Raw genomic sequence first — 26068 nt, 5'->3', positions numbered from 1 at the left:
CCGTTAACATGGGTGCGTAAAAAAATATGCAACGCATACGCACTGCAGACAGAGCATGTGTGAAACAGGCGTACGGTTGTTTGCACCTTGTGCAATGTGGAATTAGTTTACAGCTTTTTCATGCACTTTGTGATGCATTTTGGAAACAGGAGATGAACCCCTTTTCTAATGCACCACCTAGCTTGATAAACCCCTTCTCAAAGACTTACTGTTTGTCAATTTTATTTGGGTAACACACATATTCTGAATGCCTTCGGCAGAATTCGAATGAGCCATTTTAATCTAGATTAATTTCAAGATCACAGTGAGATTAATCTAGAGTAAAAAAATTAATCTATGCCCACCACTAATAAATAAATTATATATATATATATATATATATATATATATATCTCGCAATTCTGACCTTTTTCTTGCAATTTTCTGCAAAAATAAACTCGCAATTGCAAGTTTACTTCACAATTCTTAAAAAAAAAAATTATAATTAATAACTTCAAGAAATAAACTTGCAATTGCATAAAAAAAATCTGAATTGTGAGGGGGAAAAGTCACAATTCTGAGAACTGAATTGCGCAATTGTCACAATTCTTGCAATTCTGACTTTATTTCTCAGAATTGCAATTAATGTCTCGCAGTTCTGTCTTTATAACATGCAACAGCAAGATAATATCTAGTAATTTTGAGAAAAAAAGTAAGAATTGATCATTTTTGTCATGCAATTCTGAGAAAAGAATTCTGAGAAAAGAATTCTGAGATGTAAACAAACAAAAAAAACAAATGTGAGAAAAAGTTGCGATTACCTTTTTGATTTTTATTCATTTGTGGAAAAGCTTCTATAATATTTAAATTAAAAAAATCACCTTGACTTTCTTTCATGGGACACAAATTAAAATATCTTGCATAATATACATGCTTTTTTCCCCCCACATAACAAAGGGACTAAAAGTACATCCTACAGGTACATATTGATTTATTTTGTATTTCCTAATATATTCTAGCTTGACAGCCCAGGTCACAATGTTTTTATTGTATATACATGAGCAGAGAATGTTATTCTAAAACATCTTATTTTGTGTTTCACCGGAGGAAAGTTAAGTCAAATGGGATTGATGAAAGGATGAAAAGATGACAGAATTTTGGGGTAAATTATTCCTCATCCAATTTTAAATCGTCTATGACATGAAGCATGATATGGCTGGAAATATATACATTAAACAAACTAAACATTAGACCTCATCAGGTTGTGATTTAAAATTTTCCTCCAGCTTTAAACTCCTTAGCAGTCATGGTTGTCCCTGGAAAGAGCTTATAAAACCCATATCATCTTTAATTTAATTGCTGAAACACCCACAATTAGTGGGGTAAGTTGTATTACATAGTCGTGGAGACTGTTTTTTCGGTCATCCAAGCCCTTTGCTACCTGTGCCAAGACACTGAGGCCAGTGGCACTTTTGCTGGACCACCCAAACGCCCAGGAGGAAAAACCAACAAGAGTTTAAGCCACAGACTTAGCATAATCTCAGCCTCCTCTTAAAAAACTTTGACAAAGGACTGTTCCCCCTTCATTAACTCACAGGCATATGCTGATTGAAGGTTTCAGTTTTCCATGACTGGACAGTTTTGCAATAGAGTTCGTAAGTGAAGCAGCTGCCCAGAGCTGCCACTTCAGTCTATGAATGAGTAGTAGCCTTTGGCGTACACTTCAAACATGAAAACAGGCTTCAAGAACACATTACTAAAACGAAAACCCCTGTGCCAAAGAATGATGTTTTAAACCATTCATCTTACTGAGAATTATTTTATTATTATTATTTGTAATAAGACGGAATGATCAAGTATTCATGTTTTGACCCAATACGCAGTGGGTCAAGAATCTCTGCTCTATCTGAGAGATGCAGTATACTGGATTATCATAGGGAAACTTGAAAAAACTTGAATAAGGTGAGCTTTTGCACATTTTTTATCATTGTGCAATACTGCTCCCTTTTGGTAGAGACTCTAAAGGTCCTTTAAGAAAACAAAAATCTGAAAGAAAGAAAGAAAAAAAAAGAAAGAAAGGAAAGAAAGAAAGAAAGAAATGGGTGAAGTAAAAATCAAGTATTAAATACAACTTTTTTTTATTAATTTATTGTTAATAATTTCAAGCTGTAATTGTCAAATTAAAAAAAGTGAAATAAAGTAATAAGGAAATAAAAAAATATATTTTACAAAATGTAATTTCCCTAATTTTCTGCAGTGTGATATGATATTCTCAATCAATATATATATATATATATATATATTTCCCCTTAATTTTGTTAATTTTAATAAGAGTTTTTAGAAACAAAATTAAGACTTAATGGAATATTTGTACTATTAAACAATAATTGCATTGGGCACTCAAAGACCCAATATGTGGTATAACATTTTCAAAGAAGTGATTGTTCTTCACACTGTACAGTAATTATGAGATTATAAATCAGTGTATAAATCCAAACTAGAGACTCTTGATTTAACATTGTTTTTGGTAAAACACTCTAATTCATCTTCGAGTACACTATTATTCACCTCTGTGGCAAACAATACCTTGAAAAATTTATGCGATTTGCACAAAATGCATTTGTTATACAATGCTTTTTGTGCAAGACTGTGGGCTGATGCATTTCTAACATTACGTTTTTTATTAACTGAAGGCATTCATCTATAGACAGCTTCAATTAAATGAACAACATTCTTTTTATTGGTTCCTCATGATTAATATATGAACATAATTTAAAGACTTAATGTGTCCATTAAGCATGCAGCAAAATGAATGTTCTAATTTGAGAAGGAAGGAATCATTTATGAAACTGGTCAAACTTTATACTATATATTAAAATGAAATATGCATGCAACAGATAAAAGAGCTTGTGTAATTAAAGCATCCACCAGCAGGGGACATTCTAACCATCTAAACCCGGACCCCTTGTTCACTACCAGGTACGCTGCTGTTTAGTAACTAGGTGTTTACTGTATTTATTAGGTACTTTAGACTAGTTCATCTGTTGTTTGTGACTCTCTTTAGTCCCCAGTCTCATCTCAGTGTAAATGAAACTAACAGGACACCTGGCTCCTCTGACAGCTTGTAAATCAGACTGACAGCATAAGACTCTTACAGCTGAGCTCTGCCTGGCCTCATACACATTATGAAAGACATCTACAACACACACACAGCTCTGGCATATTTACAAAAATAGCTCTGCGGGTTTACATATAACTTAATGTCACCTTAAACGTTTCCTCTGTGTGGTTCATCTAAATGATTCTCAGCACACCAGTCTAAGATGCACTTTTTGGATCTTGTTAAATTAATTAATAGATATTCTAGTTTAAAATGAAAGTAGGCTGATTTGTTTATGAGACTGGAAGGGAACAATTCTAAATAATTTAAGAAACATCTCTGAAGGAAAACGCTAGAAAAATCCAATAGAAGAGAGACTGCATGAAAACTAAGTGCACTATACAGCTCAAAAGTTTGAAATAATTCTGTTTTGTGTGGACACCAATGCTGCATTTATTATTATTTTAACCGTGCATCTATAAGAATGTATTTTTAAATGTCATTTATTCCTGGGATGCAAAGCGGAGTTTCCAGCATCATTGCTACTGTCTTCAGTGTCACACGATCCTTCAGAAATCATTATAATATGCTGATTTTGTGCTGAAGAAACATTTATTATCTCAAGAGAGACTCCTTAATTATCCAAACATTTGAAAGGAAGAGTTACTGATTAACTTTCATATTAAAATGATTAGGAAATTGCAAAGAAGAATGAACAAACACCTCAAGAACCTAATATTGTGTTCTTAACATCTCACCAGGTTTAAAGCTGATAGCATTTGAAATACAACTGCGCTTAAAGAAACTGAAGGTTGTGACAACAAGATCCAAATGGCCTCCAGAGCTGCCATTTGCTCACTCTGTAATTAAATACATTTCCTAGAATCTGTTTAACATCAGTTAATCCGTTTCGGCGTTGTGCTGAACTAAGTCACTAATGCATCTACAATTAAAGGCCAAAAGCCTCTGGAAAGTCCCTGAACACATCTGTTATTGATCGCAGGCGATGGAAAATTGTGTACTGGTTCAAAAAGACCAATTCAATCAATCTACCGAGGGCTGAGAAAACACTTTATGCTCAAGAACAATAAAAGCAAATCCTTAAGCAACTGAGGTTTGTTTACAGCAGTGCATGCTGGGTAAAAGAATGCTTTTTGAAGACAATTGCTAAGTCAAACAGCAAAGCATATAGTTTTTACATTTTTTTAGGGTATAGTATAAGGCAAATTGGGATGCAGCAAATGTCATTGAAAACCTGGACCTTTTATTCAATGTTAGGCCTAAAAAAAAAATTTGTTTGGTTCCGGTTTCCGACCGACCCTGTCAATTTATGTGCGACCCAAATTTATTTTATGAGACTGGGGAAGAACGGTCTTTCACACATCGTTAATTAAATTACAGTTTCCTTTAAATGCTGTTTTACACTTAAGTAATCCGTTAAAAACCATTAAGTATTGCATCAAAACCCTTTAACTGTCAATTCCTAAAGTGAGCTATAACTTAAGGTTTGGAAATTGTAACATTAAGAGAAACACGGGGGGAGGGGGGAGTCAACAATATATCGCGGAACAGAGAGGGCACTGACAACATGCTGACAGACAGGACATTAACATTACCAGCTTACTTTTAATATGAAACAAAGTCTCATTTGGTTATTTCACCTTTCAAATGTGGTCATTTTTTAAATGTAAACAATAAATACCGTTTTGTGGCTCTTGAATGTGTCGAACAGATCGCTGTAAGTTAGATCATCAGTTAAAACTAACTGATCGTCTCTTGCTTCTAGTTAATTTATAGCATCAAAATCAAATAAACCACATAAATGAACATAACAAAGAATGTTGTTTGACTACAAAAAGATGTCTGTACACTCCATTTTTCAAGTTCAAATCCTCCATGTTAATCTACTATGAGATCGCCTGTCAAACTCCCGCGAAGGCTTTTTGTGTGTGTGTGCGTTTTGCGTGTCTATGGCAACAACAGACTTTAAACGGGAATACAGAATCACTGTCGTAAAAGTACCGGTACACACATTTGAAATCAGCGCGCGTGTGTGTGTGTGTGTGTGTGTAAAACTGCCACTGGAAAAAAAAAAAAAAAAAAAAAAAAAAAAAAAATCCCTACCGACCAATGACCTCAACTGACAACCAACCGGAACCAAACTTTTTTTTTTTTTAGGCCTTATTAAAATCCATTAGACTACAAACACATCAGCAATGTAAAATTCTGAAAAATGTTTTAACAGCACTAAAGATTTATGTTTCTCCTTTATTAATAATAAACATTCTTGTAAATCTAAGCTGACCTTTAAGCTGGTATTTTCTGCAGTGGAAATAGCCCAATATTACACAATAAAGAGTTATAGTTTAATTTATGTTGTGTGAGAGGTCACAAGCCTGCTCTCAATTTTCAATTAGAATGGTTTGTGAAGATTTTTCTAAACCTTTAGTAGCCAATTCCACAACCTTTAATCAAAATTTGTTACTATTCATTCATTCATAGCACTCTAAAAGGACTTTTTTGTAAGAAACGAACAGTGAAATAGGAAAGCGAAGGCTGGAAATCCATTCAGCCGTTCAGTAGTTTGCTTTTAACGCTAGTGCTATAGGTGACGCATGATCTGAAAGACTCGGGAGAAACTGAAGTTGCATGGTTTGAGTGAAAAAATGCAAATAAAAGATAAAAATATATATATTATCCCACATAAGATTCCCAACATTTCCGATGAACAAAAAGAGTTCATCGGTACCACCAACAGCTGCTATAGCATAGACATCTAAAAGGACAAAAATGGAGAGTAAATGAATAATGGAAACAATCTCTCTGAAAAATATTTGCCCTATCCTTTTGAATCTTCTACATGAATGTATATTTTGTTCTTTGTCATGGGCTTTACTTCTGATTCCTGAATGTTTCTAGGTAGAATGGAACTGAAATAATTGCTCCTCTGATAGCATCATCTATTTGCACACACTGCCATGCCTTTCTTTCATGCATGAAACACAAAGCAAGATGCTCACTGTGCACATGCTTATGATGTTCTTTTTCATACAACAGAATTATATAGTGAGCTGAGCTCAAAAAAGGACAAAAACACACAATAAAAACATCATAAAAATTGCTACAAAATACACTTAATTGCATTGACTTAAAATCTTAAAAGTATTCAAAACAGTACTAGCAGATAACATAATATTTATTTAACAAAAGCCCACCTAGAGGTTGGCTGATTGATCAGACAATTTTTGGCATTTTTTATTATTTGGCATTGGCTGATTGTAGGCCGATTGTCGCTTTATAGGCAGACGCACCTAAGCATTGTTGCTGAACTCCCTCTGAGGAAGTGTTACCATGTCCGGCTACTTTTACACTGTTGCCGCAAGATGATTTTTATGTCCGCAGGTTAAAGCGACCCCAATAACGTGATATTTAGCCCCTGGAATGTGACTTTTACCAGAGGAAACCCACCAAAGATGTGTATTTTACCCCCTCGGAACAAGATTTTTACCAGGAGAACAGGCATGAAAAGCCATTGGGCTAGTTTTGAGTAGCAATTGTTCACACACAGCTTCAACTAATGGCAGGGCAAAAAGCCCATTTCGAAAGCGTAATTACCTTTTACCCTACTAGAAAAGTTATCACATTCATAAGTGCAACAAGTAATTTGCATATGAAAGTACAAAATTAGTTACTGTACTCTTTTCAGAAGTATGCAAAAGTGCACTACATTTTTACAAGGGATTATCTGACTTGTGTGCTCTGTTTCAAGTCTTTTCATGTATCAACCTTTTTGAGTTTACATACAGTACAGTATATGCCTATTTTTATACACAAAAGTGGTATAGTTCAGTGTTGAGTATGGAATTATAAAAAGAACTTACATGAATATGAATCAGGCTGATATGATTTGTGCTGGCTTAAAGGTCAAGTACAAAGCTAACTGTAAGACCTTAGGTGAGAGCTGAAGAGCCCTTAAAATATTGGTGATGGTTTAATCTTCAGTGGAATCGAATACTGCATCCTTATAATGAAGAAAAACTGTGACATTTGCTAGAGATAGAGAGAGTGAAAGATCAATGGTCAGGTAAAAATCTTAAAAGAAAAGTCCAGGACAGGTGCTATAATTCTCACAGCATGGAGCAATAATCCATAATACACTCATTCAAAGGATGTAGGATCATTGGGCTATATAGGCTATATAGAAATTCTGGAATTTAATAATGCAAACCACAAACAGTGATGACTAAAAAAATAAAAAAAGCACACTGAATATATAATATGTCCTCAAATAGACTGTGGGAACAACTGTTAATACAAAATAGCACACTTGAGTATTTTAGGCAAGCAGCAGCCAACATTTGCTTCTTAGCATCCAACTTCATTATTTTGTGTTCAATGTACTAACATGATGCCGAGTTCCATGCACAGTATCGTCTGCAATACCTAACGATTTGTGACAGATGCCCGTTTATGATAGGTTTGCAACAGTGACAGTGTGACACATTCTAGAACTCGATCTTGACATTTTGTCTGGTATATCTTGCTATAATGAAGCTCCAGGAACCTACAGAAGCTATATGAAATGAGGAGAACAGTTTGACGCTATACAGGCTGTCACGTTGACACACAAGTGTCAGTTGTAATCCTAATCAACAGGATGGTTCGCGATGATTCCTGTGCAAGCTGAAGTCAGCACACGGCTGAATGAGTTTTGTGTAAGTCGTCCATGTATGAAGAGGGATTACTCTGAATGACAAAGGTGGGGGGAAATTATGTGCGTGGTGCAAATGATTATGATTACAGGATGTCAAACTGGAGTGTTTTCTTTCCTGAGAAAGTGGAGGTGACATTTGCAGTCAATTCAGACGGAGGAGCTGGAATGGATCGCTACACCTCTAAACTGTCTCCTGCTGTTGATTATGGTGCAGGAGTGTTCTTGTTGGTGGTTGGTAAGTACTGTTTTTTCAGACTGCTATTGAAAAATACAAGCAAGGTTTTACATTTTCTACATTAATGACAACCCTCTGAATTATACCTAGGAAGTCATGTCAAGTGTCTGAAGAGTGATAAAAAGATTCATAACCTTTTTCCAGGTTCTGTTTAAATAGGAATGATTGTCACTGTGAAATATATAATATGAAGTATCCACATTCTCAGATTTGATAAATGCATTTAGTTTAAATTAGACTTTGAGAAACAGAAACATTCAAACAAAACATATCCATTACATATCCATACGTATTTTTTTCATGTTACATTAGATTGTGTACATAAATGATATGATTTTTATATGCAAGGGATTGGTAGACTTTGGCAAACTGTTATCACTAGACACCATTAATCGCCTTGTCCATCATTTCATCACAACATGCTTGGACCAGCAAATGACCATAACACACACTCAAAACCAGCTTGTTCCATAGCTATCATCTTTAGCCAGGTATCTTGAATGTATTAACTAAATGTTACCTATCAACCCTCTCCATTGCGACTAAATCACTAGCATATGCAACTAAATTTTACTCTGGGTGATTAAATGATGTCTATCGTTAGCCATTGGCTAATAAATTCTTAGATTTCAGTCGCTAGTTTGTGTGTTCGAAGCTACTATAAAATTATCACATTTTCATTTGCTCAACACTGACTGACTCTCTCCATCAAGCGATCTGTACTGTTCAGTTCATCTCAATGGATGCACAGCGCACTTGTATTTGCCAAACTGTAAACTCTTTGTGAAGGCACAAAACTTTTTTTTTTTTTTTTTTACAGAAACCCTGAATGGCCAACAATATCTTAAGCATCACCACCAGTCTTAAGTTCAGTTAAAATGACATATGCATTCATACATGGTTACCAAGTTTTAGTTCTAATCACTAAAGTTCTATCATTAAATAGTGCTTAATATATGACTAACTGATTAAGAAGCTAAGATTTAAGAAGATGTGTCATTTTACAAAGACAAGCTGATTGGAATCGTATGTGTGTGTGTGTGTGTGTGTGTGTGTAAAATAGTATATCAGTCTGGCGAATAAACTGAAAAATGCACTAGCCGATGGTGATTGATTATATTGGCAAGGTGTGTGACGAGGGTTGCCTATGATATTAATGATTGCTTGATGAAGTCTTATCTCAGAATGGATTTGATGCTAAACAAACTGCAACTCATTAGAAACCATACCAACTAGATGCAGAATGCACAGCTCAATTTATGAAATATTTGTTGTTGACATTGGTGACCTAACAGACTAGAAACAAGCAAGCAATGGTTTCGTACAATGTTCAAAAGCCTGCAATCCAGAGTTTCAGTCATTGGTCAGTATAAGCCTCAAGTACAGATTAATCACTCATTAAATTACGTAAAATAATCAATCAAGCCTCTGTCCCAGGTTGCATTCAGATGAACCAGAAGTGCTATATTAAATCTAGATGCATATTAAGTAATTGACGCAGTATATAATGCTTTTCACCATTATTAGCAGCAATGAAATTTCAAAGTCAGAAAGCCATGGTATCAAAAGTCTATTTTATTTTGCAACTGAGACAAGTTACTTCCACATAAACTCAGGTATTTAAGTAGCAGGTGATAAATGCCACTAAAAACATGTTTAATGAATAACTTGTATAATTGGAGATGAATTTAGAATCCAGCACTACTGCATAAAAATACAGTCACATCAAGTTCTAAAGAAAGCGTTTCTCATCTTCAAGGCTTCATACGTTCACAGTCACCAGCTCTTTTACATCAGATTTTAAATAGACAGATAAATAGACAGCTGTTATGATCTTTACAACATAAATCAAATATTATGCAAACGATTCTCAACAGCAGTATTCAAAAAGGTGTTGAACTAGGCAATACAATTTCTATTTACACTAATTCCACGAAAGTTAAGTTTTATCTAGTTTAGAGCATTGTAATTACGGTTTAGCGTCATTCACACAGCTCTTTTTTTGACAAATATGTGACGCGGGCAGTGGAATAGGTAGGGCTGGGCGATATATCGATATAAAAAAATATATCGATATATTTTTAGACGTGATATGGAATTAGACCATATTGCATATATCGATATAGTTCAAATTTGCGCTGCTCCCCGCGCCATCGCCCCTCCTCTTCGAGAGGGGGGGGGGGTGCAGGCACAGAGCCACTCTTCAACAAACATGGAGGAAGCAACTACGTCTGCGGAGCGCATGGAGGAATTGGTTAGTAAAAGAAAAAGCAGTGGCTCAGTAATTTGGAGATGGTTCGGATTCAAAGTATCAGATGAGCAACATCACGTTATTTGTAGGGAGTGCAATAAACAAGTTACAGCCAGGGGTGGAAGCACTACAAATCTTTTTCACCACCTAAAACAGTGGCACAAACTGCAGTACGAAGAGTCTTTGAAACTGCGCGCTGCAGAAGCCCCAGCCGCAAGCCATCGACAACCCGAAAAAGCTCCAGCCCCGAAACAAAGCTCACTGCAAACTTCATTTTCCCGCAATGTGCCTTATGAAAAGAAAAGTGTCAAGTGGTGTACTATAACTAAAGCGGTGTCCTACCACATTGCTAAAGATATGGTCCCCGTTGCAACTGTGGAACAAGTCGGATTCCAAAAGCTACTGAAAACTATGGACCCGAGATATGAGCTTCCCAGTCGCAACTACTTTGCACGAGAAGCACTGCCACAAATGTACACTGAAATCAGACAGAGCCTTGCTGACCGGCTCGCTAACGTGACCCATTTTGCGTTGACCAGCGATATGTGGTCGAGCAGGACGTGTGAGCCTTACATGAGCATGACAGTTCACTTCATTCAAGACTGGGAGATGAAAACAGCGTGTCTGCAAACAAGTTATTTCCCCCAGGACCACACTGGTGAGCACATAGCTGAGGCCCTGCAAGACGCAATTGCAAGCTGGAAACTCCAAGAAAAGTATCTGGTTGCTATAACAACCGACAACGGGAGCAACATCGTCAAAGCGGTTGAGCTGAACGAGTGGCTGAGGATGCAGTGCTTCGGTCACAGACTGCACTTGGCTATTGGTGAGTGCAGTGTTGTAAGGAGTATTCAGATATTTTACTTTAATCAAAAACATTAAAATGTTAGTTTTTCCTTATTTTCCTTAGTGTGTCTGTCTGCAACTTCATTTACAATACAGAATGGTAGATTTCAGAACCATTTTTATTAGGTTTCCGTTATTGGGTAAGAATTAGTGATGCATTGATGTATTTACCACTTTAATGTTACAGCTGGTAAAGGTGAGGTAATTATGACTTTAAAATGCTGGTTAGCCTGTTGTTATCATCAAGGTAACATATATTTAGCTATTATGATAGACTATAGTTTTTTCTCTGGATTGAAAATAGCAAACTGCAAAGTAACAAGAAACTAATGTTGACACATATGCCTAGACATTGTGGACTTTTTAGTGGAGTAGAAATATGAAGTAGAATTAAAAAATAGCATTAATATTAAATACTAAGAACAACAACAAGAACGGAACACGAGTAAATGTACAGTAGAGTAGAGTCATCATTTATAAATTATACAAAAATAATAATACATAAAAATCACTTACATGATTAAAATTCAGAAAAAAATATAATATTTTATATTTATGATTAGTACTGGTGTTGATTAAAAAAATAAACTATGAAACAAGAAAATAATATTAATGTAGAATATTTCTAAAGCTTGATTTTGGATTAGTTGTATGAATGTGTTAAAGTGAAACCAGAGTCAAATTTCTCGCATAAGCACATTTGTTTAATAGTTTTTTATGATTCTGACAGGACATGGCATGAATGACAAGCGTGTCACCCGGGCCATTTCTTTGTGCAAAAGAATTGTAAGCTGTTTTTCGTACAGCTGGAAGAAAAGGAGACATCTTGCTGAAGTCCAGATTCAGCTGGGTCTGCCAAGTCACCAACTCATAACCGAGTCTGCCACACGCTGGGGATCCAGGCAGCAGATGATAGAGAGAGTCCTGGAGCAGGAAGGAGCACTGGCCAAAGTCCTGTCTAATGACAAAAAGACCAGGAATCTTGTCCCTACCTGGCAGGACTTAGAGGTCCAAGAAACAGTCCAAAAGGTCCTGAAACCTCTCCAGGACTTTACTGATGCTTTATCAGGTGAGGAGTACGTCACTCTATCATATGTGAAACCTGTGCTGCACCTTTTTAAAGAAAGTCTCCTGGCATGTGAAGAGGGTGATAGCGAGCTTTGTAAATCGATCAAGACCAGCATTGTTGAGTACCTCAACAGCAAATATTCTGACCCAGCCACTACTGACCTTTTGGAGATGGCTTCATTTGTGGATCCTCAGTTCAGGGCCACCTACATCCCAAGTGAAAAAGTCGATGCATTAAAGCACAGAGCTGTCTTGGAGGTGGAGACGCTACTGGCTGATCAGAGCAGCTGTCCACCGCCTTGCCTATGTGTGACCACTGTGCCTGAGCCTGCAGATGGAGAAGAAGCAGTAGCACCAAAAGCTAAGAGACTGGCAAGCTTCTTCAAGAAGCGCACAGCCACCACCACTGCACCAACCAAGAGGGAGGCTATTGAAAATGAACTGTCAAGTTACTTGCAGTCCGCAAGTGTGGAGAGTGACACTGATCCTCTCAAGTGGTGGAAGGATCATGAAGTTTTCTTTCCATCTCTGAGCCACCTGGCAAAAAAGTATCTCTTGGTACCAGCTACCAGTTCACCCTCCGAAAGAGTTCAGCTGTAGTGGCAATATCGTGACCTGCCACAGAGCATCTCTGAAGCCGGATGCTGTTGACAGGCTGGTGTTTCTCGCACAAAATCTTTAAACGAAGGAGGATATGCTTGTCTGTCTTCTAATGTCTACCTCAAGACAGCATTACTGTTTATCAAAGTAAAAAAAGAGGGGGAAAATGTTTATTGAGTTGATAATCTGTTTCTTGTGCAACTGGTTGAGACTGTTCAGATAAGAAATTGAGTTAACAAAAAGGAAAAGGTAACCTCAGGCTGATGTATAAAAAAATGTTCTTAAACTGATCACTTTATTTTGTTCTTTCTTTATATGTAAATGCTGCCCTTAAGTTACTAGGGTTTGTCATATTCTTTTGTAATGTTCGTTATTTGCATCTGTGGATTTGTTAGAAAGGAGAATAAAATCGGTTTTGATTTCAATAAGCCATTTATAGTTGTAAAACTAAACAATTTTGAAATTGTACTTTTCTCATTTAAATATATTTATTTCGGAAAAAGATTGGCCTATTTTAATAGCCTATTTTATAGGCTATTTTTAAGATTTTTTTTTTATTTAAATGTGCACCTTATGGAGCTTTGATTTCAAAAAAGGTACTCCTGTCCTATTGTTATACAGTATTTTTTTTTTTTTACATTTTATTGTTATTTGAACAGCTGAGCATTTAATTATGAACCAGGTGAAGAAACCTGTTTACTATTTATTCATTTGATTTTGCAACTGTTCACTGAAATGGCCGGTTTCAATAAAACTACTTGTGACGTCATACTTGGCTTTGACTGAACATTTGCTCTCACTTTGCGGAAAAAATATCGGGATATATCGTATATCGATATTCAGCCTAAATATATCGGGATATGACTTTTTGTCCATATCGCCCAGCCCTAGGAATAGGTAAAACATGCAAGAAGATGGGAGTTAGCTTCTTTTCAATTGAGCACAGTGTTTTTAGAATGGCGCAACTGTCAAACACATTCATGTTCATACAGAAAAAAACGGTAAATGGTAAAGCAGCACGATCAAATAAAAAAACCTGTAAAGTACTACTACTGTATGTCTGATATTTCATGTTTGCATCACGGTGACAGGCTGAAAGCTGTTGATGTTTTTAAAGAACTGTTATAGTTAATAATAGTCTACTGGTGTTAAACCTTTAGTCATTTTGAATTAGAATTACCTTGACTTTTGAGATTTTCTAACAGAATTTTTCTTGTATTATTTCTGAAAACAATTTGTTCAATATGTGAAATATTGTTATATAAAATTCAATATGTAAAAAAGACAAGTTTGTACAATATGTAGTTGTAGTTGCATCTTTTCTGCAAAGATTTATGTGTAGTTAATAGATTACACTACTTTTCCATATATTGATCAAATAACAATCTATAAAGGTGCAAAACGCGTTTACTTACACGTTTGAGAATCGAGATATTTCCTGATATATTAAGCATGTTTGGAATTGTTTTGAATAAAAAGGAAAAATAAATGAAACATGAGCCTATATCAGTTATACAGTGCTTTCGTAGCATGACTTATGCCCCCTCAAAAATCATGACTGCATGACGCCCCTGATCGAGGGGTCTGGTCTTTTTATGTTATTTGACTAAACTATTATTATATTACAATATTTATTTATTTTTTAACACGTAGAGTGCCTTAAAAATAATTATCACAACACTGGTAAGGCTTATTCAGATTTTCTCATTCTCTGAATTATCATTATGAAAATAAAAACAATTCAGAAATTATAATTATATTTTAAATGTGACACAAATATTTTTTTTCTCTCCAATAGCAACAGTGTTTGAGACAGCAAGACCACTTTAGCCTGTAAACTCAATATCTCTCTGGAAATAAATTTACAAATATCAATGTCAATATAAAATGAATAATATACCTGACCTGCCATCAAAGTGCAGTGTCAAGGAGATGAATAACACATGTAGCCTGTCATTTGTTAACATTGCAAAGGTTTTACATTTTTGACAACAAAAACTACAACAGTAATAATAATATTAATCACTATATTCCAGTGTATCAGTTGTTTAATGTTTTGTATCAATATTTAAGGTGGACTTATTGATTAGGTGCAAGAGTAGTAGTGATGGTTAAAATAATAGATTAATGCTGAAATAGTAAATTGAGCCTTGTTCCTAGATGGACAGAGAGTGGAAAGTAATAGATCAGATGAGGAGATGGAGATAGAGGAAGAAAAAGAGGGAAATGTAGAGGCACAAGTGACAGAAAGAGAGCAGATTTTTTATTTTTTTTTTAAATAAAAGTGCATCGTCAAAAGTGTATAGGGCATAGTTGAGATTTCTCTGAAAGTATATAGTAGTTTAACTAAATACTAATAATTAACTTAAAATATTTTCCAATTTGCACTACTCAGCATGTCTTACCCTCCTCCAAAGTACATATCTTTTCACTTGTTTCTGTTTAATGTCTATTTTCTTTCCTATTTATGAGTGCGCATTAGTGGGAGATTCTTCTAGAAGCATTTCTGACTTCTCACACCCAATTCTCAGCGCTACACTGCAACAAAAAAAAATGTTTTTCTTACTTTTGTATTTATTTGATTTTTTGCTTTCTAGCATAAATACGTAAACATTCTTGAATCAAGATGCATTTACTTGACAAGCAAAAAGCTTAAAAATATTAAGTCTTGTTTTCAAAAATTAAAAAATAAATGTTGTTAGCTTTTGCTTAAAACAAACAAAACTATCAGTCAATGGGGTAAGAAAAAAAATCTTAATTCAAAAGGCTAAACAAGATTATTTTTCTTGCTCCACTGGCAGATATTTTTGCGAGCAAAATACAGATTTTTAAAAAATTATTATTATTATTATTTTTTTTTAGATATTTATAGAAAACAAGTGCTTGGCTCTCCAGTGTTTGTACTGTTTTTGTTCGTTTTTCCTGTTTTTTGTTTAACAAACACGATCAGTTTCACCAGGGATGAACTGCTGAACATTCGGCAGAACACACCACATGATATTTTTCCGGATTTCTATTATACAGACGTTTTACTGAACATTGTTATCGGAGGAGCAGCGGCGCTGATCAAGCGCTTCAGGACGCGCAGATGGGGAAAGCGAGCGGGAGCGCTCGTCAGACTCAGGAAGCGCGGATTTCGAACGCCGTTGCCTAGCATCCATCTCGCAAATCTCCGCTCTCTACCCAACAAAACGGATGAACTCCTTCTGCTTTCTCGGACAAATAAGGATTTCTCTCACTCTGCTGCTCTGTGTTTCACGGAAACCTGGCTGAATGACGCCATACCGGACAGCGCGCTCCATCTGCCGGGCTTTCAGCTGTTCAGAGCGGATCGCGACGCAGAATCAACAGGGAAATCGCGCGGCGGCGGGACATGCTTTTACATCAATGAACGGTGGTGTACAGATGTAACTGTATTAAAGAAGATGTGCTGTCCTGATCTAGAAATGCAGTTTGTCAACTGCAAGCCGTTCTATTCGCCGCGGGAGTTTCACTCGTTCATTCTGGTTAGTGTTTACATCCCTCCTCAAGCGCATGTGAGCTCAGCTTTACAGAAACTCGCTGATCAGATCACAGACACAGAACAACAACACCCGGACTCTGTTTTAATCATTCTTGGGGACTTTAATAAAGCCAATCTCTCCCGTGAACTGCCAAAATACAGACAGCATGTTACCTGTCCCACGAGAGACAGTAATATACTGGATCACTGTTACACCACAATAAAGGATGCATATCACTCTGTTCCACGAGCAGCTTTGGGACGTTCTGATCACTGCCTGGTTCATCTCATACCGACCTACAAGCAGAAACTTAAATCTGCTAAACCTGTAGTAAAGACTGTGAAGAGATGGACCAGCGAAACAGAGCAGGATTTACAATCTTGTTTTGACATCACAGACTGGAGCGTTTTTGAAGCTGCTACCACCGATCTGGACGAACTCACAGAGACCGTAACATCCTATATTAGTTTCTGTGAGGATATATGCATTCCTACCAGGACTTATTTAACATTCAACAATGATAAGCCATGGTTTACAGTAAAACTCAGACACCTTTGTCAGGCCAAAGAGGACGCCTACAGAAATGGGGACAGGGTCTTGTACAATCAGGCCAGGAACACACTGAACAAAGAGATTAGAGCGGCTAAAAAGACCTACGCTAAAAAGTTGGAAGACCAGTTTACTTCCAACGACTCTACTTCAGTTTGGAGAGGACTGAGAGCCATCACAAACTACAAGACACCATCCCCTTGCACTGAGGCTAATCAACGACTTGCTAACGACCTGAATGAGTTTTATTGTAGATTTGAAACCCCCAACACCCACTCTGACCATCTCCCTACACAACCATTAACACCTCCTGCAATCCCCCTCTCCATACCTCCTGCTCTTCAAATCTGTGTAGATGATGTGCGCCAGGTCTTCAAGAAAAACAAAAGAAGAAAAGCACCAGGCCCAGATGGCGTTACACCAGCCTGCCTGAAAATCTGTGCTGACCAGCTGGCCCCCATCTTTTCACAGATCTTCAACAGATCTCTGGAGTTGTGTGAAGTGCCTTCCTGCTTCAAACGCTCCACCATAATCCCCATTCCAAAGAAACCCAAGATAACAGGACTTAACGACTACAGACCTGTGGCTCTAACGTCTGTCGTCATGAAGTCGTTTGAAAAACTGGTTCTGGCTTATCTGAAGGACATCACTGGACCCTTACTGGACCCCCTGCAGTTTGCGTACCGAGCAAACAGGTCCGTGGATGATGCAATCAACATGGCATTGCACTTCATCCTGCAACATCTGGACAAAACAGGGACTTATGTGAGGATCCTGTTTGTGGACTTTAGTTCGGCTTTCAACACCATCATCCCAACAACCCTCCAGACCAAACTGACCCAGCTCTCTGTTCCTAGCTCTATCTGTCAGTGGATCACCAGCTTTCTGACAGATAGGCAACAGTTAGTGAGACTGGGGAAATTCATGTCAAACAGCTGCTCCACCAACACTGGTGCCCCTCAGGGATGTGTTCTCTCCCCTCTGCTCTTCTCCCTGTACACCAACAACTGCACCTCTAAAGACCCCTCTGTCAAGCTCCTGAAGTTTGCAGACGACACTACAGTCATCGGCCTCATCCAGGACGGTGACGAGTCTGCTTACAGACAGGAGGTTGAGCAGCTGGCTGTCTGGTGCAGTCTTAACAACCTGGAGCTGAACACGCTCAAAACAGTGGAGATGATTGTGGACTTTAGGAGAAACCCCCCTGCACTTTCCCCACTCACCATCATGAACAGCACTGTGGCTGCAGTGGAGTCATTCAGATTCCTGGGAACCACCATCTCTCAGGACCTGAAGTGGGACAATCACATTGGCTCCATTGTGAAAAAAGCCCAACAAAGGTTGTACTTCCTTCGCCAGCTGAGGAAGTTTAACCTGCCACAGGAGCTGCTGAAACAGTTCTACTCAGCCGTCATTGAGTCAGTTCTGTGTACTTCAATTACTGTCTGGTTTGGTTCAGCTACAAAATCAGATATCAGAAGACTACAGAGAACTGTTCGGACTGCTGAAAGGATTATTGGTGCTCCTCTGCCCACCCTCCAAGAACTGTACACATCCAGAGTGAGGAAAAGGACTCAGAAAATCACTCTGGATCCCTCACATCCAAGTCACCCCATCTTTGAACTTTTGCCATCTGGCCGGCGCCTCAGAGCCGCAAATACAAGAACAGCAAGGCACAAGAATAGTTTCTTCCCCCAGGCAATCTACCTCATGAACAGTTAAATGTTTCCCACTTAAACTTATGCTTATGCAAAAATGTGCAATATCCTTATATTTATTTGTTACTCCTCCATCCTAGAACATTCCTGCATCTCACTCAATCCTATTCCATTATCATCTATAGCACAATTGTTTATTTGCCAATTTGTAATTCTCCTGTAAAAATTTTTTTTTTTTTTTTTTTTTTTTTTGTCTGTGTGTTGTTGTCTCTGTTTACTGGAAGCTTATGTCACTAAAACAAATTCCTTGTATGCGCAAGCATACTTGGCAATAAAGCTCTTTCTGATTCTGATTTCAAGTGAGATAAGATTTGTTTTGTAAAAGCTTGATGCCTTTTTCCTATTCTCAGAATCCTTGCAATGTCATTGTCCTCCCCTGCCACCGAGAAAAATACATGTTCACGGGTGACGACGTAATGAGCGCGACACAGTTTCAATGCTGCAGCCACTTGCACTTGGAAAGCGGATGAATCCCGGATAAATCAGACTTATTGATTGATTGATTTACTAGAACCAGTACTTTATTGGATCAATAACTGGATTTCATTTATCGGAGCAATAAAAATTACATAATTTTCACCCATATCACCCAATAATTAATATATCCAATAAATATTGTGCATCCCTAATTTAATCACATAAAATTTTAATATCATTCAAATATTATGACAACAAAGTTTTTCTTGTGAAATAATCGGACTTAAAAGGTGCTTATGCTGTCATTCTTGTAATTAAATGCCACTTGGTGTGATATTGTGATCCAAGGACATTCCTTTCCGGTGTGGAACATATACATTTTATGGTTTTACATGGACAGACTTTTTAATACATATTATACTTGAGGTTGCTTAAGGTTTTAATTTGCCTCAGGCTCCATGACTGCAGCTGCTTGGAACGGAATAATGTAAAATTGTATATTACTGTACAGATGCCATCTCTCAAAAGACCACTCTTGTTTTTCTTAATAATGTTTCTAAGAACATTGTTGACTGCACAAGAGAATCAGTCAGATATCTTCCCTGCGTTCATACTGCTGTTGGCTATATTGACATGACATGCCTTGCTGTTCAACCCAGGGTCTGCAAAATTGATCTTTGGGGGGATTTTCAACACGAACAGATTTTTCAGCTGAAGAGTCATGGTGATTGTATTTCCAATTATTCTTCAGCTTACTAAGATAAACAAAAAACTTTGAAAAAAAAATTATATGCATGTACTGTATTGGCTAAAATGCAAGAAATGGATTGACTATACAGATCACTGAGACTGTACCACCTATAGCCATACAGTCTATTTGCTTACTGCAAATGATTCAAAGGTTGAAACAAAAAAGCTTACTAAAACATATATTCATAAAAGTATACATTATTTCAACATCATCTTCAAACAACGTTTTAGCAACAATAACAGTCAACGTGGCTGAATAAGTTAGATCAACAAGACATACGTGTTGTCATTAGCAATTTGTCTCTATTATCAAACTGTTCTGTGGCAACAAGAAGATGCAGATGAGAATGAGCCAGGTGATGTCATTATTAATTAACGATTTAATTAAAATTTAAATTTAAATTGCGGTACAACAGTTAACCAGCACCGACTCAACACACAAATATACATCCGAAGTCAAAAACCCGCATATTATGTAGGCAGGCACTGAAAATAATGAATAAAAATATGTGACAGCCTTACCTCACGATGCTCTGGGTGGAATATATCTTAATCAAAATTCCATAAAATAATCCATAATCCAAGATGAAACAAGAAACTCCCAATTAGATGAAGTGTGATTACCATAACCTTGAAAAAACAAAGCTGTATTCATACCGTCAAATGATTCAAAGTTGGCTTTAAATCCATAAAATAACAACTTTAACATTACTATATAAAATATATATATAATTAGCAAACGGAGTGCTACAAACGCTTGGAGTTTGTTTAGGCCTAACGTTGCTTCTGTCTCTTTGAGAGGAATCGCTTGTTTGTTTCCCTAAAAAGTCACTAACATAAAAAATTCAAATATATACATTTGAATATACTTTTCATGCATTATTTTTAACATTATTTTGGGCGTTGATCTTTACGTTGTGTTGAATTTACATCTACCTGTACAGACCTGCGTAATGCACGCGCCTCCTAACGTTAGCACGCTGCACGAGAAGTCCTGCATTTACTGTGTGTGTGTGTGCGCGCGCGCGCGCGCTAAAATAATCGCTTGTAGATCAATTTGCTTTTTTATTTTCTGCGAATTTTTTAACAATAATTAAAATTTAATTATTTAATTTGATTTAAAGTTGGACAATTAAAATAATTTACATCATCAACAACAACAACAAAAATATTATTTTTGCCATTTAAAATAGAAATTTCTTGGCATTTAACAGGCAGCCAAATATAACAAGTGCCATAAACATTTATTCTACTTTGGCTGGATGAATGTGATGTTATATTATCTGTATTTCAGTAGGTGAAGAGATAGTACAATGTTACAAGTCTCTAAAATCATAAATGAAACACAATCTTGCTATTTACTTCATTGATCAGGAATAAGATTTTTAACAAATATTTTTTTTCAGCCATTCTCTCCATCCTGGGCAATGCAGCCGTCCTTGTAACAGCTGCCTGGCGTCACAGCGTTCTCAAAGCTCCTGAGCTCCTCACGGTCAATCTGGCTGTCACTGACATTGGTATGGCTCTCAGCATGTACCCGCTCTCAATCGCCTCTGCCTTCAACCACGCCTGGATTGGAGGTGACCCTTCCTGCCTGTACTATGGTCTGATGGGTATGATCTTCAGCGTGGCCAGCATCATGACCCTGGCCGTTATGGGGTTAGTGAGATATCTGGTGACAGGAAACCCTCCAAAATCAGGTGCTGTGCTGATTCCATTAAGGCCTAAATGAAATTTAAAAACAGGATTTTAACATGTAAAAATATTCATTAGTTTATTATTCAGCATTTAATTGAATTTCATTGTTGTTGCATCTAAGAATATTGGGTTTGGGGTTTTTTGTTTTAATAGTGGAAATAGCTAGCTTTTATGTAGCCAAGATTTTAAAGTTTGAGTCCATGCCACTTGATTTTCAAAACTAAGTCTCTTCTACAAAATGTATAATTTTATACAGAAAATTTCAACAACAAAAAAAAGATTAGAAATGTATATGACAATGTAATCACAGTTGTACAATCAAAATCAGAATGGAGAGATGAAACATCTTTGTGTTTTTCAATGATTCTATTGTTTAATCAAGGAAGCAGGATTATCACAAATGTCAGGAAGCCACAAATAATAACTTTGCCACCACAAATGCCAGGACTCACGGAATCTAATTAAATTGTACCCAACCCATAACTGCTAATTTATTTTTTCGCAAAACACAAGGAACATCTATCCATGAATTCTTTAAATATGTATGAAAAGGTCAAAGGACAATATAGACAAGCATAACGATGGTTCATCTAAAATTTGAGGGATCTATTTACACCCAATTGTTTTCCAATTAGACAGTTTCAGATTGCTCTGTTTTTCTTTTCATTTTTAATTAGACAGTTTCTCAGTGCCCTGATTTTCTTTTCATTTTCAAATTACCAACCTGTTAATTGCCTTCATGTTGCCTTTCCATTTACAAAGGAACTCTAAATGAGGAAAAATAGGTTATTGGCAGTGGGATTTACTGGAGGATTCTTCAGTTGTTTTTAGGCATGGCTAAACTCTATTTCTAGACCTCTATATGTTTGATAAAAACTCTAAAGAATAAGCTTTCCCCTATGAAGAACAGCATTAAATAACTTTTTCTTATCTCTCTGTTCCAGGTAGCAAGTTTCGAAGAAAAACTATCAGTATATTGATCGGTGTGATCTGGCTGTATTCTCTGCTCTGGGCAGTGTTTCCTTTTCTGGGATGGGGAGGATATGGGGCGGAACCCTACGGTTTGGCCTGCTCTGTGGACTGGACCGGGTACCAGCACTCCTTAAATGGCTCTTCATTCATTATGGCTTTGGCCATCCTGTGCACCCTGATCCCATGTGCAGTCATCCTGTTCTCCTACACTGGCATCGCCTGGAAGCTCCACAAGGCCTATCAGGCCATCAAGAGCAATGATAACCTGCCCAACTCTGGGGCCGTTGAGAGGAAAGTCACCCTGGTAAGGGATATCCGAAATTGCACATAAAAATGTTAAGAGCTTTCTTGAAATTGCCAGGCTCCAATCTGACTGGCCAGCTTTACACAATTTTCGAGCACTGGGATGTACTGTACAAGCTTTTATAAGACAACTGGAAAACAAAGTCAAGTTTGCAACGATATAAGGTATCATTCATTTCCATAGCATAAATGGTGTGGGACAAGTACGCATCAAAATGTAATGGGTTTGTTCAAATGTCTAAAAAAATTATGAGTACTATGCTCACATTTATCATTGTTTGGCAAAATCTAGTAGGCCCTAATTTAAATAGGAAACCATGCAATCTGGTAAATCTAAATAGGGGCAAAAATCTTCAAGTTGGTCACAAATTTGCCATAATGGCCAAGACTAACACAAAACAACTCAGTTCGAAAAACTTTTGTGTGAGCTGTTGACAACAGACAATAGATCTCTTTTGTCTGCAAAATTTTGTCAAAACAGCCTTAATATGACCTTTAGTGAGCATTGCTATCAAATATTTGATTTCTGAAGATATCAGGACAACATTTTTTTTGATTGCATTCTTTTTTTTAAATGTCCTTCTAGTTGACATTATGTACACTAAAATTGTGGATATGATTTTTTTCAAATTTATTTTAAAGGAAAAGTTTGATGTTTCTCAAAAAGCTTTGTATTATTACAGGGTCGTGGTATAATATGTAAATGAACATTTGTATTTTTGTCTCCAGGCAATATGCAGAAAGACAAAACAAAGCTGGTTGAATATCAGCAAACTTACTTTGTAAGTTTTTAACAACATGCAGGGTCACAGTATGTGCAGACCCTGGAGCGTTCACACATCTGCAGGAAGCTTAAAAGTTTTTCCTGCTACAGTGACAGACACTGATTCACACCCCAGCTCCACCTTCTGCCCAAAACAGGTGTTTTTTTTTTTTTTTTTTTTTTTTTTTTTATAGATTTCAAATAAAAAATTTTTTTACCTAAAACAACAGTTTTTTTCTGTTTGGTGTCCAGATTATAGAAGTGAGTGAAATGGGTAAAGGTCAAGCACCATCCAGTCCTTAAAGGTCACTATTGAATGTAAAGGACTTCCAAGAAATAGCCTTGTCCTTTTCCAGGCATTTGCCTCTAAAGCTTAATTTGCCTCTAAGGCTTAACAGTGTATTGTCAGGTCTTTTCCCCCTGAAGCTCAGATCAAAATGGTAATATTAAGCACAGCCTATGTTGTTCATAAGCCTTAATTATTAAATCGTTCATGTAGAGCCATCACTTTAAATTAATGTATTATTGCCCTTTCCCCCATGTTACAACAGCAGTAGCATGTCCAACATGAATCACTTTTAAAGGAAAAGTTCACGCAAAAGATTTCTGAAATGTACTCACCCTCAGGCCATCTAAGATGTAGATGAGTTTGTTTCTTCGTCATAATAGATTTTAAGAAATGAGGCATTATATCACTTGCTCACCAGTGGATCCTCTGCAGTGAATGGGTGCCATCAGAATGAGAGATTTAACTGCTGATAAAAACATCAGAATGATCTACGAGCAATCCAGATAGAGGACTCACGTTTTGGAAACTTCACAAGACATTAATTGATGGACTGGAGTGGTGTGGATTGTTGTGATAATTTTATTAGATGTTTGATATTTCATTTTCACCCATTTTTATTCTGTTCAGATGAAGAAACAAACTCATCTAAATCTTAGATGCAATTTTGAATGCAAATGTTAATTTTTTGGTGGAATATTCCTTGAACTGCTTTCTGCTTTTAATTTTTTCTTGTGCGTTTCAGATGGGCATCCTGATCAGTGCCGGCTTTATTGTATCCTGGACACCCTACGTGTTCATCAGTCTCTGGACCATGTTTCACTCTGATGGCAAAGACAGCGTGGCACCCATTGTCAGCTTGCTACCCTGCCTCTTTGCAAAATGCTCAACGGTGTACAACCCCTTAGTCTACTATGTTTTCCGCAAATCTTTCCGCAGAGAGCTTCGGCAAATCCGGATGTATTGTTGCTGGGATGCTGTTAACAAAATGACACTCTGTGTAGGAGCAGAAAGCTCAGAGGAAACTAGCAGGGCACAAGAGACAGCAGAAGATTGAACACACACTAAATAAAAAGACAAAGGTTGCCGGATGGTTTGCAATATGGAAACTCTTGGACTCGGTGTGCTATGGCATTTTCAAGAGCATCAAGTCTGTCTCTGAAGCCCACAGTAGTGCACTACTGCATGAACATGGGACACGGAATGGACATTTTTGGAAACGTTTCATAAAGATTCATCTTTGGATGCCAGTGAAACATGCAGCACTTTAGCTTCAGATATTCACCGTCCCAGTCAAATGCTGCCTGTTTGAGAAATATCTTATTATTCTCTCCTTTTACCTCATCTTTTACTGCTGCCTAACCTTTTTGCTTTTGGCAGATTATTGGGAGATCAGAGCTACTGTAATCTTTATAAAAGATAAATGCTTTATAAGAAGATAGAATGGTTGTTTGATTGATTTATCAATCACAAGGAATGTTTTTTTTGTGTGTGTATGTGTTTCAATAATTTTGTCTTATGTTGATTTCAGTTTTCCATTGAACCTTATTTTTCATTAATCATTTCTCACACTGACTGTTTCTTGTATTTTCCTCCTGCGTTCTTTATTCTGCAATAACTGTTGTGAATCTTTCTTTAATAGTATGCACATGTAATGCATCCAAAGCTGTAATTACCGGTGAAAAGGGCTGATCATCAGGTGAGGTACACAGATCGAAAGATGGCTGTTAATGCATGACTCCTTCAAGACAAACACCCCATTGAGACTTTGATCAAAAAGTCACGCTCACTTAGTCAAGCTATAGAGCACAGATGCTAAACATGTTGTTAGACAGAATCCTTCAAAAACGAATAAATCCACATTACTGTTGGTGTTAATTCAACTACAGTATGATCCCTTTTAATACAGGCTTGGAAATATTTAATCATTTCATTGTTTGTGCTACTTTGCAATTACCTTTTATGTACAAGTATATGTCATTGTTTTAGTATCACCCAGTCACAAATATAAAAAAATAAAAATGACATTTAAAAAACTTTTGGTCGTCGGCTCTTCCCCAACCATAACTTTTTAAAGCACCACTGCAGAGTAACTTTATGTGGGATTTCTGAGTTGTCGGCAGGAGTGTCTTATTGAATTAGGGAGCAGATAAAAGTGAAAAGGGCTGACCAGGACCCATAGGACACACATCCCAGCAGCCTTACTTTACAATCTTCATAGAAGCACAAATGGACCTCTGTCCTTTACGGAGAGCTCAATTTACAGAGATCTGCATCTTCTACAGATGAAAGCTCAAAGAGAATAGAAAGACAGGC

General features: G+C 36.9%; 1 protein-coding gene across 1 annotated transcript; it reads left to right on the top strand.

The window, feature by feature from the left end:
* Positions 1 to 7634: 7634 nt before the first annotated feature.
* On the top strand, positions 7635 to 25789 carry opn8a (opsin 8, group member a). The gene is made up of 4 exons (XM_059513470.1): positions 7635 to 8028; positions 21137 to 21430; positions 22373 to 22704; positions 24498 to 25789. Exons 1-4 carry the CDS (start codon positions 7830 to 7832, stop codon positions 24807 to 24809), a joined length of 1137 nt encoding a protein of 378 aa, XP_059369453.1. The 5' UTR covers positions 7635 to 7829; the 3' UTR covers positions 24810 to 25789.
* Positions 25790 to 26068: the final 279 nt, after the last annotated feature.

The sequence above is a fragment of the Carassius carassius genome, chromosome 27 (genome assembly GCF_963082965.1).
Source record: "Carassius carassius chromosome 27, fCarCar2.1, whole genome shotgun sequence".
NCBI classification, from domain to species: domain Eukaryota; kingdom Metazoa; phylum Chordata; class Actinopteri; order Cypriniformes; family Cyprinidae; genus Carassius; species Carassius carassius.
Note: the sequence above shows the minus strand (reverse complement) of the source record. Positions and strands in the feature narration are given on the sequence as shown.

What these genes read in the sequence shown, in the direction of transcription:
- opn8a (XM_059513470.1), top strand. Translation starts at nt 7,830, where the DNA reads ATGACAAAGGTGGGGGGAAATTATGTGCGTGGTGCAAATGATTATGAT. An exon ending in AGTGTTCTTGTTGGTGGTTG is followed by an intron (nt 8,029 to 21,136) that starts GTAAGTACTGTT and finishes ATTTTTTTTCAG; the next exon opens with CCATTCTCTCCATCCTGGGC. An exon ending in TTGAGAGGAAAGTCACCCTG is followed by an intron (nt 22,705 to 24,497) that starts GTAAGGGATATC and finishes TGTGCGTTTCAG; the next exon opens with ATGGGCATCCTGATCAGTGC.